At 37.2% G+C, this 18915-nt stretch overlaps 2 protein-coding genes across 10 annotated transcripts in view; one reads left to right on the top strand and one right to left on the bottom strand.

Moving 5' to 3' along the window:
• Positions 1-18915, top strand: part of CMSS1 (cms1 ribosomal small subunit homolog) — a 333735-nt gene that overhangs the window by 100554 nt on the left and 214266 nt on the right. The window contains exon 1 of one of the 9 annotated variants that reach the window (XM_031672269.2): positions 17091-17174. The exons of 5 other annotated variants lie outside the window; for them this stretch is intronic. Coding sequence is in view for 3 of the 4 variants with exons in the window: in XM_072966308.1 (XP_072822409.1) it covers positions 17162-17174 (13 nt within the window). In the remaining variant the exon portion in view is untranslated. Of the gene's footprint in view, positions 1-17090; positions 17175-18915 lie in introns of those variants that run through there. 3 more of the 9 variants (XM_072966308.1, XM_072966290.1, XM_072966294.1) reach the window with 3 other exon arrangements.
• The window catches only part of LOC102533676 (filamin A-interacting protein 1-like), a 274618-nt gene that overhangs the window by 100073 nt on the left and 155630 nt on the right, over positions 1-18915 (bottom strand). Inside the window, exons 2-4 of the mRNA XM_072966332.1 lie at positions 10050-10302; positions 9133-9306; positions 1651-1829 (exon numbers count right to left, since the gene is read on the bottom strand). Of these exons, the coding sequence (XP_072822433.1) occupies positions 1651-1829; positions 9133-9306; positions 10050-10292 (596 nt within the window). The 5' untranslated portion in view covers positions 10293-10302. The remainder of the gene's footprint in view (positions 1-1650; positions 1830-9132; positions 9307-10049; positions 10303-18915) is intronic.

Genomic DNA, 18915 nt, shown 5'->3' with positions numbered 1-18915 from the left:
AACTCACAAGTAATTCTTTCTTTCTTTGTTTTTCTGTAACTGTTAGCATCATTAGCTCTGTAACTCATAAGAGAAGTATACATGGAATCACAGAAGTGAAATGGAGATCTGGTAAAAATTTGACATTGCTGAGATTGGTTGTTTTCTATCTTTGCATTATCAAAAGAGAGGAGTCGTCGTCCTTCCAATTTTATATAGATGCTCATACTTTCTAAGATGATTCAGAACAGGGGGCCAAAGTGGAGCAAAATAACCTGCTCTCCATATGGTTATAAAATGTTTACCAACCAATTTCTCCCTTTTTGTAGCCAAGCTTTTCAAAATACTGGTTCACATTTTAAGCTTCTATGTTCTCATTACTTATTTATACTTCAGAACGTTGCAATTTGGCCTCTGCCTTCACTATTTTATTGGAAAGGCTCATTAAGTTCCTCAGTGTCTTCCTTGTTGCCAAATCCTGGGACATTTGTTCATCCTTTTCTGTATTATTTGGTGTTATCTGACTGCTCGCTCTTTCTTGAAAGTCCTTCCTTGCTTGGTTTCTTTGCTTTGTTCTGGTTCTTCCAGTCCTCCACCATTCTCTCAGCTTGCTTTCTTAACCCCTTTTTCTCCAGAAGAACCATCAAGCATTGTTTTCTAGAGTTCCCTTCTCAAAATTCTCTCCCCTCACCACACCTAAACCCATAGCTTCAGCTGTCACGCGCTGCAAATCCACAACACTAGCCCAGCCTTTTCCAGACCTGTATTTCCGACTATGGATTGTCTCTTTAGACATAATCATTCTCCCCACTGGACATTGAAAAACACCAGGTACTTTCTGCTCAAAATATCTTAAAACAGGACCTCTCCCCTTTTGAACCATCTTCCTCACCAGAAATCCTACAACAATAAAAAGCTGTGCGCTGTGCCCCATTCCTGCATTCCATACCTTGGTGAGTAGCCAGGAGTATAACTTCCTGTTTTCCTTACTCTGCTCTCTAGTCTCATTAGTCACTAGTTCATATTGATGATACATCATAAGTATTAGTTTACACCCCATCCTCTGTAACCCTGTAGCCACTGGAGTACATACCCATCCCCAGTTTAAAACTCCTCCTGCCTTTCTTCCATGTTTTCTTAATGGTTCTTTAAGAAAGCATACCTCATCAACTCATTCTCCTCATAATTTGTCCTTTGCTCCTTCTTGCCAACAGTATAAAATCTGACTGCTCGTGGCTAGCCTTTCCTTTTCTCATCCTACAGTTAATACCCGTGCGATACCCATGTGGAAAGCTTGAGTTCCCTCACTACCCATACTATGGTCTTACCTCTATGCTGTGGCACTTATTCATGCCCTTGTATATAGTTTCCATTCTAGTCTGCATAGGGACTAGACCCCTGTTACCTCCTCTGAACCTTTCACAGGGTGCTTCCTTGCAGAATTAGGTGCCCAGCATTTATGCTTCCTATCACACCCAATTTTTCTTGCATTGTATTGACAGTGTTTTTAAATATATCTTCTCCCTCACTCTGGACTGTGAGATTTTTGAGACCAGAGACTGTGTCACATGCATCTTATATCCCTGAATCCATGACACAGTGCCAAGCCCATAGTGAGAGGTTAGTAAGGGTTGACAGAATGGGTCATTGTCTTGTCCAAAGTGGCCTTACCTTTCACATTCCTGTTCTAGCAAGCCTATGAATTCATCACTCTTCTCCATGTATTCTTTATGTTTTCTCTTTTCTTCCTCCAATTCTAATATGGTTTGCCTATGAGATTTTTCTACCATTAAAAGCTGTTCCAGGATTCGTCTGTGAGATTCTTTATGCTTTTCCACAACTTTGTCCAGCTACAAAAGAAAATACATTGATAGTCTAAGGATAGATCATTCATAATCCTGCCATCTTTCACTCTTAGAAATGTCCAAGTTTTGGTGATTTAATTCAACAGTGGGTTTCTAATTTCCTTATTTATCTTATTAATCTTATTAACTGATAACTTTGATATGTTTCAACACAAATTTAAATCTTCTTACTGTCATCAGTAACCAGAGAGAAAAATTGGTGCTTCTGTAGATATGAGAACAACTTCCCCACGCCCCCTTGCTGCCACTTCCTTCTCTCTCCAGAGAAACCATATGCAAGGAATGGTGGAAAATGAAGGAATCCCTGCACCGTGTTTGATTCTGCCACTCCCCTAACTGATCACTCCTGCCCCATCTCCCTGCAGTACTTTACCCATGTATGGCTCTTGGATCCCATGGTCTGTTTTTCATTGTATTATGCATGAGGATGTTTATGTACTTTTTTAGAAATTCTTGCTAATCAATTCTGTGTTTGTATATAGTGTGAATGTGACCAGATGTAAATACCAAGTCTTTTCTGGTTTCTGTGGTCTACTTATATCTATTATAAAATGATTACCCTGTGCCTGATATATGTTTGTCCCCTCTACGAGACTGTGAACTCCTTGAAGGTGGGGTCTAAATTCTATTTTTCTTAAATTCTTAGCATCTAATGGAGTGCCTTACTTACAATAGGTGCTCAGGATATGCTTACAGATTGAAAACAAAATAAGCACACAAGGATTCAAGAAGAGAGGGAAGTAGGCTGATTAGAACAAAAGTGGCTCAGGATCTTTGACCAGTGATAAATGAAGATCCAATTAAGAACGTGGTTTTTAAAAGTATATGGCTTTCTAGATTAGTTAAATAGTAAGTTGCAACTGATAATATTGGTTGATTGTGCCCTTTGCCTTTATCTTAAAAGATTTAAAATTCATGACTCTGAATTTGAAGTCAGTTTAAAATCATACATCCTGAAAAGCATATACTTGACTAGGAATCCAAGGCATGAAATGGCCAAATCATTTCAGAAAAAGAGTAGAAAAAAATTGTCCTGACGTACAGAACCCAACTAATTCTATTCGACCTCTAAATGCTTAGGCTGGTTGTCTAGTTTTCTAATATGGGCTTATAATGGCACTTTAACACACAAAAAATACTTTTTTATGTCATACAGGTGTTTATGGTTTTTAATAAATGTAATCAATCCTTTTGTGGAATCTGAAATTGCTAAGTTGTGTTGCCTACTGGCAGAGTCACTTTTAACTAATAACCATCTTCTGAGAGGGAGTGGGTAGTGTTAATTGTCCTGGGTCTTAAGCTACAACAGTCCTCTGAGAACTCATTCCAGTTGCCCAAACATTTGAGTGCATTGTAAGGGAAATTCAAATCAGTTGCTTTTGGAGTTAGAGTGAAATAGTGATAGAATCAGCCTTTATTTAGGGAACTTAACAGTTGACTTAGAAAAAGATTCAGTATGTCACAAGATCGGCCCTAGAAATAATAAGTGAATAATTATAGTAAGTATTTAGGAAAGCATAAGTGAATGACCAAAGAAGTCTACATAAATGCAAGAAAAAAAATCTTTCCTCAGATAGCGTGTTGTAGTTGTTTGGACATGAATATTAAACTTTATTCAACCCAAAGAGAGTAAAGAGAAAATTTAGTTGATCTCCTGTTGCTTTCCATTTTTTTTTTTCTCCTCTTTGTATTATTTGTTTGTTTGAAGGGACAGAGAGGGAAGGTTGGCAAGAATCATTGCCCTTTATTTACTACATAACCTCTTAAGTGGTCTCCCTTCTTCAGCCTCATCTTCTTCCAGCCTGACTTCATCTTCCACCACTGGAATTACTTCACTGTCCTGTTCAGAGCCAAAACATCTCTCACCATCTGGCCTCCTGACACTTCTGCCCCATTCTCATTCCATACTTTCCCATCTTTCTCACCCAGACTTTAGCCACACTGGACTTCATGTAGTTCTTGGAACACACTATGGTGCTTCAAGACTGCTTTTTTTCAGTGCTGAGACATAGAAACCTTTTCCCCTTCTACCCAAAACTTTTCCTGTTCTTCCTTTATAGCTTTCTCTGATCACTCCTGGTTAGGATTGGTTTGTTCCTCCGTATCAGTGAAATGCCTGATTCTCTGGGTTTTCCTTCTGTCATATTCCATGACTCTTGAAGGATGGCCTTAACTTAGTGCGTGCTGTTCTGTGCGATAGCTAAGGACGTCATATTTGTCAACAACAGAAATTAGAAAGCTGTCAAATAGTGACTTTGAAGAGGGAAAGCTTTCAAAGAAAGTGTTACTGATTCTAGAAATGTCTTAGCTTATACTTGAGGTTTCATTTTGTACCTTCTTCATGCCCAGAATACCACTTAGAAAATATGCCTGTGGTTCTCAATTCAGTCTTTTCCTCATTCCTGACAGATCAAATGATGGACCTGAGCCTGTCTGAACTTACTCCATTTTCTACCAACTTTTGTGTGTGTGTGTGTGTGTGTGTGTGTTTGCATGCTTGGCCAAGCCACTTAACCATTCTGTATTTCAGGTTCGATTATAAATGTAGTGGTTGGGCTTGATTTCTAAGATCGATTCTATTGCCACAGTTTCCTGAAGGCAACAACTATTTATTAAGCATCTATTATGCTGTATGTACTTAGTACTGTGATAGTTGCCATGGGGAATGCAAGAGAAGTTTAAAGTCTCAGTGCTTTTATTCTCTCACTAAGCAGATAAGATACGGACATGAAACAATTAGGAGCAGTGTAAGGTAGTATATCATTAAGCACTAAGGGACTATCAGAGAACCACTGCCCCTTTTTTATCTAGCCCCACTTGCAGATTGAGTGAAGCCTGGGGAAGAAAACAGGAAGACTCAGTCACTTAAGGGAGTGTTAGGGGCAAAAAGATTGAAAAGATAGCTCCTTAATGTTTACCATGCAATGACAAGCTTCCTGCTTATCATTTTAGCCTCTCTGATGTCATGTCCTACCCATAGCCCCTGATATAAGCCAACTCCTTGCCTAGGATGAAGAAAGTATAATGTGTTCTGATAGATTGGATTCTCCCCTGGTCAAAGGGAATGAAGAACAGGGAGGTTTTCCACCTTTATGCTTTTGGGCACTTAATATATGTTTAGAAAAGAATAATGACCTTTGTTTTAATAGCTCCCAAGTCACAGACTACCCTAATTTGGGGTATCATTTTCTTTCTGTGCTATGGCTTTGGTTCTCTTTGTTCTCTTTCATCAACTCTTTGAAGATTGTCTTTTTCTTTGATTACCGTGAATATACCGGTAGAGATAAAGCTAGTCCAGACAACAGAGAAATTATTCGGCCATTTTAGTAGACCAAAGATAACTAAACATGCTATTCATAAAATGTTCTGTCTTCTTCTCTGTCTTTACTGAAACTTGGTTTTCCTGGGTAATACTGAAGTCCTAAAATAGAGACTGCTCATTCTCACATTGCCCTAGTATCCTAGATTCTGGAAATGAGGGCATGATTTTCATGGCTCTGCACTACCACTGCCAGACTGTTCTGAAAACTCTTGTTTTATCATCTTTCTGAATGGTAATAGTCTTTTGGTCATCTCCAGAGCTTCCGATCACTCTCACAATCTACCTTTTTACTGTCAGTATTTTTTTTTTGGTTGGTCATTCTGGGTGATTTCCAGATTTAGCTGGACTTTCCATCTGGCTTTTTCCTTATGCCTGGTCAGCATCCTTTCTCTTTCCTCAAGGCACCTTTTTGGAGCCCATGCTAATTCTCTCTAAGTACTAGACCTGGACACATCCTTACCTTCTTACTTTTATCTCCTCTACTATCTAAATAGAGTTCCTCAAGCATAAATACTGTATTTTTATTCTTTGTCTGCTACTTTTAACTAACTATATCCATCTACATTCTTAAGCTCTTCACCTATATGTAGTTTTTGTCCCTCCCTTACCATCTCCTTCCAGTCCTTGTCCCACCTATGATTCTCTACCCCTTATGCCTTTGATCCACCTCTGTCCCTTCAAAGTGTGCCTGCAAATATGATTAAGTCTTCCTCTCCTAAAAATGCACACATATGTACACAGGTAGGAAGAGAAAGAGAGAGAAGGATTTATTGTGAAGCTTGGGTTTTAGGGTTCTTCATTTGCATAGGTATCTTCCAAGGGCCTGCTTGGACCAATGTGTTCACCTAGCCATAAATTTTGTAAAATTTATAAAAATAATACATTAAGTATTATGTGCTGTTATCAGTTAAGACCTCTGCTTTTTTTTACCTTCTACTTGTGATCCATCATACTTCCTTTCATTCCTTTGGAGAAGGTATGAACATTTTTGGGGTCCTACTAAAGGAACATTCAGTTAGTTTCACAGGCACCTCCATGTATAATAGAATTATTGCTAGTCATCTTGCTATAGGAAAGGCTTCCAGAAATGCTGTGCCAATTCATCCAGCCATTGTCAAAGGTGAAAGGCCAGAGTCTACATTGCAAAATGAATATGTCATTTGTTTCCCAGCACTGGGAGGGAATTTGTGGATTGGAGAGGAGAAGGGTTAAAAATATATGGAGCCAGAAGCTAGTCTATGTAAATTTCCCCTTTAGTTCCTGGATTCAGGATTTCTCTAGTTCCATGTAAAGCTCATTCGTGTACTGGGAGATTGTTAGATATTTTATCTAATGTTTTCATCTATTTTTAGTGATATGATTTAATGATACCCTCCACAATGTTGCTGGAAATAGAATTTCTTTATGTTCTATCTGATGACTAACCCCTATTCATTCTCTAGATCTTGGATTTTTGATTCTTCTATCTAAATTTGATCCCCCATTATGCTCTCTCATAGAGCTTTGTGGTTTTCAGCATAAAAATTAACATAATGTGTAATTGCATACTTATTTGTGTGATCATTTGTAGTCTGTCACTCTTTTAGACATTAAGCACCCTGAAGACAGGAGCTATGACTATTTTTTACAATGAAAATTATAAAATGAAATTTAAAGGTGAATTATACAACTGCTTAACATAAGTATTTTAAGAATTGCCCTCAGATAACACTAATAAGGTATGCAGATCCTTTTATTATAGTATCTTGATAAATCCACACTGTTGTTATATTTTTCTTGATGTCTTTTTTGGAAGAACTAAAAGTATGTTAGGCCACTAACTCAAGTATCTAAGGTATCAAGCATTTAAGGTAACTTTTAATATAGAATCCTAGGTTGGAAAGGAATAGGATGTTAAAACTTTTGTGGACTCTGAATTCTTCTTTCCCTCTTGACAACCCAGCTATCCTCTCTCCCCATTTACATCCTTTGTTCTAGCTTGCAGGCCTCCGCCTTAAGTCAGTGTTCCTAACATGTGACGTAGTTGAGAATAGTTTGTTTTTCTAAGGTATTTTGCCTTATAGATAAATCCCTTTTGGTTTACCTTAGACATGGTTGAAATTTTTAACATTAAAAAAAAATAACATTATGAGGAAAATTAAAGCAGAGGGATGGGAGAAAACAAAATAATAATAAATTTTTAGCATGCAGATCCTTATCCTGGTGTAATTAGGGTGCCAGCAGGAATGGTCTTAGTGGGAATGCTAGCTCTCTTTCTTTTCTTTGGCCCTACCTAGGGATTGCTATTCAGAATTTCCCTTTACTGTTTCTTCTCTGGATATCCCCCTTTCACCCATTACTTCCTAGAGAGGAAAAAGTTAGGCAACTGAATTGTTGTATAGGTAGAGTTATATGACCTTCAAGGAACTGTGTAGACTGATAGCTAAGGAGAGAGAAATCTGTAAGGGGAAGTAGTAGGCTAGAGAAGAAAATAGGCAAATCATAGAGGTGAAAATGTGAGAAGTGTGTGTGTGTCTGTATATGTGTGTAGGGGTATCTGCTGGGAAAGACTCAAGGTTGGATTTATAAAGCAGGACCAAATAATGGGTAACTTGTAGAGATACTTTGCAGAGTTAGGATTTCAAGCATTTTATAGAGAGGGTATTTCTAATTTTGCATCTGTATAATAGAATTATTTTGTAACTAAAACTTTCTCCTAGTGATTTCAGCATAAGTTTGTAATCATTCTGTTTCATTTCACATTTGTGTGTCAAGGGATTGTACCATTTGTGGAGGAGGGAGGATATGTTCACTGATCATTAATTTGCATTTGTGCTCATAGGAGTTAGGGAATTTGTGCCTAATGCTGTTTCGCAGTCACTGTTGGGAGCCAGGATATAGTTTTAACACTATTGACCTGAAGGCAGCTTCGGCTTCTCTTGTTTAAAATTTGGATTAAAGTGCAATCAACAGACTTTGGGTGGTCTCATCGTCACCGCTCAGAGAAGCAGATCCATATGACCAAACTTCTTCAAGATTTGGCAAGACAGTAGTCGTCTCTCATGAGACACCCAAGACAAGAATAGCAAGGACATTAGAGGTCATTTCTGAGGTGGGTTGCCAGAGTGTATGTGGGGAAATTTGTCCAAAACTTGCTTTCACCCTCTCCAGCTTTCACTCATGTTTCTAGTTGTCTCCTTTTTATAAAAATGAAAAATTATGAAATTTTCCACTAAGGTCTCAGAGGAAAACAGAAGATTAAAATAAGGATGCCAAGGAGTTTCAGAAATGTCAGCAAGTGAAAAAGAGCGAGCAGTTCCTCATCTTTGTGCAGTGGTGGCCATTTTGGGACTGCTGATCTTTGCCATTGTCATTGCTGGGCACACTTGGTGGCGAAAAGTGTTTATTGTCATTAAACTTTTGAAGGAAACAGAAGATATGTGCTCATCTAAAATACATGCTTTCTAAAACTCTATTTCTTGGTTAGTTCTTCAGATCATTTCCATTCATGCTCAAAATTTCTATGACATAATACTTCAGTGTTTTCAAAGAAATTAACCTTCATGGTTGAAGTTTATCTGTTTTTGTTATTATCTTCAAGTCTCCAAAAGAAGTACAGACCTGTGTGTGTGTGTGTGTGTAGGTCTGAGTGTCTGTGTCTCTCTGTGTGTGTTGTGTGTGTGTGTGTTCCTGCATGTGTGTGTGAGAGAGAGGGGAAAAGGGAGAGAGAGGAATTCTCTTGCATGTGTTAGGTTTTAGTCTAATGTGAAGAAACAAGCCTAGTGGAAACATCCTGTCCATGATTTATTCTCTTTTCCTTTCCTGTAGAACGTGTAGTGTTTATCTACGTTGGGTAGATTTTTAAACATAGAACTGTAAATAATCAAAAAGGAGTTATATGTCATGCTCACCTGCCAGGCCTAGTGCTTGACTGGCTGGTGAACTTGCTCTGTCTCCCTAGGTACACACCCTTGATGTGATACATACCTCATTCATTGGTTTCTCATAGATGTCTTCCTGCCAAGGTGCAGATTTTGCTTGAAAAGCATCTCGCTGGAGAGCCTCTAACACCTTTTTTGGAGTGACAAACCCATACTGAGCTTCCAGCAAAGCCAAGTCCATTTTTTCAGCCTTTAAAATGCCTATGACTTCATCTCGAGCCTGTAGGAACAAAAAGCATTTCAGAAAGTCTGCTTTATCTACCAGCAGTCTCTGCAAGTGATTTCTTGTGATAGTTGAGTGTTTTTTTCTTCTCTTTCAAATATAAACATATCATATTTGGTTATAGGACCTTTTAGAAAAGGTAGCAAAACTGTGCCCCTTCATCCTTCTTACAGTCTAATTACACATTGATAATGTTTTTAAACATGATTGTTACACAACATTGGGGGGCTCTACATTTTTATTGTGTTTGACAAGCAGATAACATGATATCCCTCAGTGGACTGGCATTTTCGTTTCCAGGGATAGGAAATAACATTCTCCTATTTATGTAGCAGCTGGTTTTAGTTTTTTATGTAAGTTAATAATGCCAGGGCAAGTCTAGGAGCCAGTTCACGTGAGGTACAAAAGCGGCTATTGTTATTTAAACCAATCCAGAAGTCATCTGGTATTACTGTTACCTGTACGTGCCTGTGCACTGAAGCTTGTGTGCAGCATAGGCAGAGGATGTGACCTTTCACAATGTGCACACCAATCACATGTCATAATGACAGTCCTTTTAGATGTGATTGATCGCCTTTCATGGTTCCAGCAGAGAATGCTGTGTATGTGTACTTAACACTTTGCTTTCATGCACATACAAGTATGAACCACAGATACCTATTTTTGTGGCAGCCTACACACCAAATTCATAAGCAGCCTTCCCCTTTAAGCATGAGGGGGCTAATTCTAATCCAGCTGACCTGCAATTCTCCCTCCAGAATGCTGAGAAGAAATAATAGGTCATCTCTTGAGAGGTCTTCTCCTTGGTGGCCATTACCACTGTGTGAGTTAGGACGTGGAAGGATTGCGTCTGACTCACTGGTGAGGTCTTTGTCTTGCTGTCTCTGTTTCATGTCCTCAGGCCCTTGGAAACCGTGATCTTTACTATGTCTTGGAAATGGCTTTTGGGCTGAGCCCTCCGTGTCATTGCTTCTGGAACGCATTCTTTATGGTCTGGAAAGAAGGAAGACAATTTGTAACTCTTAATGCAAGTGGGGTTTTAATAAGAGCACCTATTACTGCTTTAACAAGTCTGCACTCTTGTTATATTTACTGCAGCCAAAGACTCGATCTTTCTGAAGTCTACAGCAGAGAAGGGCATTAACAGATTCATAAATCACAGTCTTATTTACACTTCTGTTTTTAAAATCAACATTTTAAAATATGTGTTCTGCTTTGATTAAGGCCACTTATGTCCATGAGTAAACAGACTGTATTTGAACTACACCCGCCAAGCATTCCACCTCAGAGACCCAGGTCATACCTCCAACCTCGGCCTAAGTGCTTACTTAAGCTGTACTTAACATAATTGTGAAATACTAAATTTGCTAATTGTTCTAACTTTCTACAGATTCACATTGTAGTGTTTCCTTTGGAAGTTGAAAAGAAGTTTTTAGATTTCTTAGCCTTTGGTGGTTTAAGATGGAAGCATCAAAATTACTGCTACAAAATACTTTGGGTTATTTTGTTATGACGGTGAATGTAGTCTAGTATTGAAGGAATGAAGGTTTGGTCCCTGGCTGTATCCCAGACATTCTGCTAAAATTCCAGAGCTACCTTGGATAACTCAAGGATTTATCTTTAGGACTCTTATTTCCAAAATAAGTACATGAGTGGCTATAGTAGTTGACTGTTACAGAAACAGCATAAAATAGATTAATTTGTGAGAGACATAGTAGTTCCACATCTGATTATATAATTATCCAAATTAATTTGCAATAGCAAGATAAATTGTTCCAACTTTGAGGTTTCTAATGAAAAGAGAAAATATCAATTGAACTTATAGTCTACCTCACTGATGTACAAGCAGATTGTTAATTTTACTCATCCCTACAAATCATGAAACTTTCATCATCATTGGTATCTTGCTTTTAGTTTGTAATAATATTTCTTTAAAAATTTGAAAAAGCTCAAGCATACAGAAAAATATGGAAATATAATGAATTACTACATGCTACCACACAGATTTGTAAAATATTAATTTATTATATACGTTAGAAAATTTTTTAAGTAAAATATTACAGATACAGTCAAAGCCTCTGTGTATCTCTTCCTTAACCCTCTCTATACCCTTCCTACCTCAAGACAAAAGAAACTGTCTTGAATTTGGTGTTTATCATTCTTATGCATATTTTATACTTTACTTTGTACTTTAAAGCATGTGTATATATTGCTGAACAATATATAATATTTATTTGCAGATTTTTCAACCTTATTTAAATAGCATTTCAAGTATATTGTTCTGAAAATACTTTTCATCCTATATTTTTGAGATTCTTTCTTGCTTCATTTTATTTATTTTACATATTTTGATTGCTTTATAGTTTTGCTTTATATGAATAATCCACCATTTACTTACCTGTTTTACTGTTGATGGATATTTAAATAGTTTAGTTTTTTTAGTATTAGAAAAAATGCTGGTATGAACATTCTTGTACTTTTTTCCCATGTACATGTCCTGTGTACATGTATTTCTCCAGATAGTGTCCTCTAGGGCATAGAAATGGAATTTTCGGACTGTGCTGTATGTGTCTTCTCAACAGTGCTAAGGATTATTGCTCTCCTAAATGAGTACCAGTTTACAGTAGAGTATGAGAATTCTCATTGCTCCATATCTTTATCAACACTTGCTGTTATGAAATTTATAATTTTTCCCAATTTGGTAAGTGAGATAGTATCTGATGTCTTAATCTGCATCCTGAGTTAATGAGAGTGGGCATCCTTTTATATGTTGAGAGATTTTTGGGTTTCTTTGTAAATTGCTCGTTCATAATCTTTGCCCATTTTTCTTTTGTATTAGTTGTCTTTTTCTTATGAATTTGTAAGAATTCATTACACATTCTATAAATTACTGTTTTGTTGATTATATGTTTTATCATTCTTTTCTGGCCTGTAGCTTGCATTTTCAGTTTATTATTATATATTTTGCAGTATGGAAGTTTTACATTTTAATTTAGTCAAGTTTATCCATTTTTAAATCAGTTCTTTTCTTTATAATTTGCATCGGAAACAAAAATTTGAACAGTTTCGGTATAAAAGACCATGGTTAAGTGGTTAAGACCATGATTCTGGAATCACATTGCTTGAGTTCAGATCTCGTCTCCATTATTTGTTGACTGTAAAACTTTGGGCAAGTTAATTAATACCTCTGTGCCTCAGTTTTCTCATCTGTAAAATGAGAATGATAGTAGTAGTGTGTTTATAATATAAAGTTGCTGTGAGGATTGAATCAGTCAACACATCAGATACTTGCAACACATCTGGTACCACTCAATAAATATTAGCTATTATTGTTTTAGTTATTAATGTTATTAATAGTTATTAATGTTATTGGTTATTAATGTTATTATTAACTTTATTTTTATTCCTCCAAATTTTATAATGATTCTGCATTACCTTTATAGTTGGAAAAAAATTCATGAACCAAAGCCAGGGGTGAGTGTAGCTCAGTGGTAGAGCACATGCTTAGCATGCATGAAGTCCTGGGTTCAATCCCCAGTACCTCCATTAAAAAAAAATGAACCAAAGCAAGTTTATTTGATTATCTGTTTCATCTAATGAGAGGTGAGCCATGAATACAGAGGGGAAAGAAAAAAAGATTGAAAGAATGGCTTTGTGTCTTTCCTGGATACTCTGTTTAAGAAATAATTCTTACCAGTCCCAGCTTGCTGGCACCACTTGAAAGACCTGAGTGTCAGGACAGTTTAGAAACCTTGAGGACTTCACAGACAGCCAACTAAGCCTCTGTTCATCCCACCAGCCATCCTTCTACAAGCATTTATTGAAGGCTCACTGTGTGTCATGCAGTAAGTTCATTATTTATGGTGTGGCTTCCTTAGTACAAGTGATACACTTGCAAGTGTAAGGTTTATGAAAATAGTTCTTGAAACTTGGGGACATGAAAAGTGCACTGAATTAGATAGACGAAAGTTGTGTGAAAAAAAATTCTGTCACAAATCAGCTGGGAGACTTAGCTAAGACACTGTCTTTCTCTGAGCTCCATGTCGTGATTTGTGAAGTGAAGGGGATGAGGAGGTGATTTTTATGACGTCCTTTCTCCTTGGATATAAAATGATTCTTGCCACTGTGCCTTTTTTCTGGCATAGGTTATCAATAGCATATTTAGAAGAGATGGATTTGTGGGTCTGCATCTTATAGGAAATCCACAGAAATCTAAATACTACATATGGATATGCAGTAAATGTGTCTGATGATTCTAACTAGGGAAGAGATTACAGTTAAAAGACAATGCTTAAGGTATAGTATAGATAAACAAGATTATACTGTATAGCATAGGGAAATGTATACAAGATCTTGTGGTAGCTCACAGTGAAAAAGAATGCAACAGTGAATATGTTCATGTATAACTGAAAAATTGTGTTCTACACTGGAAATTGACACAATATTGTAAACTAACTACAACTCAATAAAAAAAAAAAAAGACAATGCTTAAGGAGATAATCCCAGTGATAATTTTCAGCTGAGAATCGTTCTGTAACCTTATCATAACAATCAGGCTATATAAGCAGAACTTGAATGTGTTTATTGCCTTACATATTTATTATTTACATATTTTATTTGTCAGTAACCAACCGTCAGGTGTTACCAATGAGACACTCTGCCTTGAAGTTATAATATCCATTCAGAGAAATTTAAAACATTCACTTTCAAAATTTTAACAAGTCACATAATGTGTTCTCTTTACAACTCATGGTCTCTCTTAATTCCCTCCATCACACATTTATTTACTCTGTTAGACATTGGAGATAGAAAGACAGTGATGGATACAGTGATGGTAATGATGATAATAATTAATATTTATTGAGCAGTTACTACATGCCAGGCATTCTTCTAAGCATTTTATCTGTTTTATCTCCTTCAATTCTCACAACAACCCTATGAAGTATGGAATATTATTCTCTCCATTAACAGCAAAGAAATGGAAGCATAAATGAAGGTTGCACAGCTAACAAGTGGCACAACTGAGATTTGAATTTAGGCAACCTGGCTCTAGATCCTGCACTCTTAAAACTCGTGCCTCATGCCATTAGACTGTACTGTCAAAGACAGATGGTTACAGACACTCTGTCTGAAAAATGCGTATAGCCTTGTTAAGGAGACCATTTGTCAATAATTACAGTACAGATTAACAGCAATCTGTGGCAGTATTATCACTGACTCTTCCCTACATAGTCAGGGAAGGATTCTTTTATATGAGAAAAGCAAAGACGTATAAGTGTATTTTTGTGCAAGGATGGAAGATTAAGGATATATGGGATTTATGACTGTGGAAAACCCCATTATGTATATATTTATGTATTTAAAAATACTATTTCTATACTAGCGTGTTAATGTATGCTATGTACCTTATAAAAGGTTTATATTCAAAAAATATAAAGGAAAAATATTAATTAAAAATAATAAGATATCTAATTATTTTTTTTCCACCCCATTGGATTATCTTGAATACCCCAGTGAAGATCATTGCTCTGACCCATAGTTATAATGGAATGTTGTTAACATAGGTTAGATATATTTAAAACAAATAAATATCATGTACTACTTTATTTACAGATATGTTCTCACATGAAGGACAGGGCCATCCATCCATGTCTTCTGTTAATATTGTTAGTCTCCATCCATGTGTCCCGTGCGATTTCTGGCCTGGTGCTTCATACATAATAGCTCTTCAACAGAGTGACTGGTTTTGCTCCTTGTACTTTGTGACCTACCCCAAAACTTAGGTAGTGTTTAAACAATGGCTCAGAATTGTGTGGGTTTACTCTGCAGCTTCGGTTATCTTGCAGCTTAGCTGGAATGGATGGTCTAAGATGGGCTCACTCCCATATCTGGCTGCTAGCTAGTTGAACTAGGAGATCTCAACTGGATGATCTCATCTCTGCTCCACATGGCTTTCAACCTTTGATAGATTAGACTAGGCTTCCTTATATAGCGGTCTCAGGATGGTATTTTAAAGAGTGTGAAACTCCAAGGTCTCATTTCTATTGGTGAAAGAATGTCCAAGACCAGCCCAAATTCAGGAAATAGGGAAATGGATTCCACCTCTTGATGGAAGGAGCTGCAAGGTCACATTGCAGAGTAATGGGAAAAGTTGACTGTAGCCATCTTTGAAAAATGCTAGGTCTATCACACTTAAGATTCAAATTTCTGTGAAAATCAAATGAAAGTCTCTAGATTAAAACAAAGGTAAAATGTATTTGGTTTTTTACTTCTTTTAGTTTCCTGGAAGGATAAGGTTATTTTGATGATTTCTAAGATACATTCCTGTGCTTTCCTCTTACCCGCATATTCTTATGTGAAACAATAGCCTACTGATAAGAATCAACTTGTGTTCTGCCTCTAATCAATAAGGATTCCTCTGCCACCATTAATTTTATCTAAGGTATGCCTTCCAGAATTCCAAGATAGCATAAACTTCTACTTAACAGAGAGTTTGCTAAGCATATTTCATAAGTAGTGCCCTTTGAGTTTAAGGCAACCCTGAGCTGTTCCAGAAAACCAAATGGAACTCTGTATACAGCCTATCTTCCCTCACCTCATTCTTTTGTTTTAAATTGGGTTACAATTGATGTACAATATTATGTAAGTTACGGGTGTACAATATAGTGATTCACAGTTTTTGAAGGTTGTACTCCATTTATAATTATAAAATATTGGCTCTATTCCCCCTCACCTCATCCTTAAAGTGAGTTGGGTGAAATTTGCCTGGAGAGCACAAATTATCTGTCATTAATGATATTTATAAATGCTAAAAAAGGGATGACCTGAAACATTTTTGTACTGTGTTTATTCTTGTTAAAGTGATATGAGTTTTTCTGAACCCACCAGTCTTCTCAGGGGTCTGGGGAAGACAGTGTCAGCAATCTCGCTGGCACTTACGTTGGATTTGTGAACAGACCCATCGTGTGCAGACTTCTGGTCTACTGAGGAGTGTGTCTCCGCATGTTTACAGTGGTGGAGTTTCCTTGCCCTCTTGCCAACAACCACAAAATGATCAGTAATGAGAAGTAATTAAGTATCAAGAGGAAGAAAACAAAGACATGAATTTCATGATACTCTCATGCTTTGTATTATCAGTGACTTCATTGTTTCTCTTGGCAAATTTTTAATACATCTGTGCTTGGCCAAGGGGTACGTACTGAGGAAAAGAAAAATTTTGTAATAGCAACAGAGGTTTGGGATTTTCAGGTTACAAAGGGGGAAAAAAAAAGAGGAATGGAAAGTTACTTTTGTTTATACCAAATAATGATGTCATATTCTTTTCATAAAGCGTCGGCTGTGATATAATGCCTGATGGTTTTGCAAGGAGAAAATTTGCTTAGTTGTCAAGTTTAACACAGCCTTATGCATTATTATTTGTGACTATCATAGCCCGTAGAATGGCAGCCTTCAGGAGTGTAAGGGAGCGATAGACTGGGAATCAGGAAACCTGGCTTCTGATCTTAGCTCTGCTTTTAATTAGCTAGGCTCTGGGTTGTCACTTGTAAAATGAGGGTATTAGGCTAAGTTGACCCCACAGAGTCATTCAGGATGAAACGAGAACAGGGGTTCTTTCCCGTAACAGCTACCTTGTCCTTCACACCCTAATGGGTCCCCTAACAGCAGGATTTGTGCCTGAGACTAGATGATCTCTGAGGTCTCGGGACTTCCTGCTTTAGAATTCTGTGCTTCTCTGTTGTCTTGTATCTATGGATACAAATACAGTGCAATTGGCCCTGAGAATCAGATTCTGCTTTGCTTTCCGATGTGGTGACCTCAGTCAGTTTTTCTTTGGCTTAAGCTGGTTGAAATCATGGTGGATCTTGGTAAGGGTGTATACTTGCAAAAGAAAGACAGGTAGAGAATTTGCAATTATTTACTTAATTTAGTTACAGGAAATGGCCAAATGTCAATAGAGACCTATTTCATCTGCCACCTCCCCCCCAACACAGACACCCCTAGCCAACTCCTCACTATGAAAGCTGAATTTTCTTAATCATTCTTTATTAATCTTATATAGCAAAAATTGCTTATTCTACATAATTGAGTGCTTTTAGACATAATTTAGTCTTCACTTACTTATTTTCATGTTTGAATGGTGGAAAGAGGTTATTTTGCTTCTATAAAAGAACTTCAGAAAGCTTCAGTGAAAGAAGTTGGTTTTGGTCTTGATTATTTAGTATGATGTTGAGGTAGCCCAATCAAAACTATTCTGATTTAAAGAAGAAAGTAATAATAATGATAGCTTAGATCAATTCAGTACTTACCAAATCACTCTGTTCTGAATACTTTGTTTTGATTAACTCATTTAGTCTTCACAAAAGCTGTTGTTTATCCCCATTTTGCAAAGGAGAAAACTGAGGCTTGTAGCTGTTAAGTAACTTCTTGAAGATCTTACTGCTAGGAAGTGGCAAAGGAAGGTCCTAACTTGGGTGGCTCTAGTCCAGCAAATCAATGTGCTGTATCTACTTAGGGTCTTATAAGACATACATAGTAAAGGAAAAATCCTGGTCCAATGTTAAATTATTCAACAAGCATTTATGAAATGCCTACTATGTCAGTTATACTAGGCAATATGTGCAAGTTTATTTTTATATCTGAACTAATGTCCCATTTGTTGACATGGGTATACTTAATTCTGGCTACCCAAAGTTACACAGAAATCTGAATATGAATTCACAGTTCCCTGGCCCTTTCAGCAATTGGTCTTTTAAGTAAAGATGTTTTGTTTTTGCATAATACTTATGTGCAGAAACTTAATGGAATGCATTGCTATTCTTAAACTTTAATGTACTTTTCTTAACCACTTTGCTGGCATCTTGTGGGGTGGAAAGGGGGCATAACATAGTCGAAAGAGTTTGAGATCGTGAGATCAGATGGATCTGGGCTTAAATTGCTGTTCTAGTACGTTAGCTCTGTAGCCTTGGACAAGCTGCTAAACTTCCCTGAGCCTTCAAATGTAAAATGAAGATAATGGTACCTGCTAACGGGTTTATTGCCCATGCTCTGTGAGCACAGGGCCCCTGTTGTTTGAGTCTATCTTCCTAGTGTTCAACAGAGTTGGAGCTCAGCAGGGATTCGTTTGCATGACTGAATCACACAGTCCTTGACCGAAATGATTGGCTCTGAGTAGGAAATGCCTCATGGTAAAAACGATTCATCTGTGAACCACTGGCTAGAAATTTAGAAAAATGGTACTGAGAATCTAATAGAAGTAGCTGGAATGTAGAAGTAGCTAATGTGTATACACCTGTTTCCATATGCTTGGCACTGTTTTAAGTGCTTTGTATGTATTATCTTATTGAATCTTAAAGAGTTTTAGCCTGAAGTAAAGACTGTAGGAAAGGGCTTGGTAAAGGTAAACTAAGAGTGGAGGCTCTCATAGGAGACATCAAAGACAGAGAAATTAAAATCAGTATCGGAGTAGTGCTGATACTTACACAAAGGTCAGAGTGTGTGTGCGTGTGTGTGCACGTGCTGGGTACGCTGAGTGGAGAAGGGACGCTGGATCCCTAAGACGTACTAGAAAACTCCAGTTAATGTCACTGAATTTTGAAAACCTTTATT

The sequence above is a fragment of the Vicugna pacos genome, chromosome 1 (genome assembly GCF_048564905.1).
Source record: "Vicugna pacos chromosome 1, VicPac4, whole genome shotgun sequence".
In the NCBI taxonomy this organism is placed as follows: domain Eukaryota; kingdom Metazoa; phylum Chordata; class Mammalia; order Artiodactyla; family Camelidae; genus Vicugna; species Vicugna pacos.
This window is presented reverse-complemented; position numbering and strand designations above follow the sequence as displayed.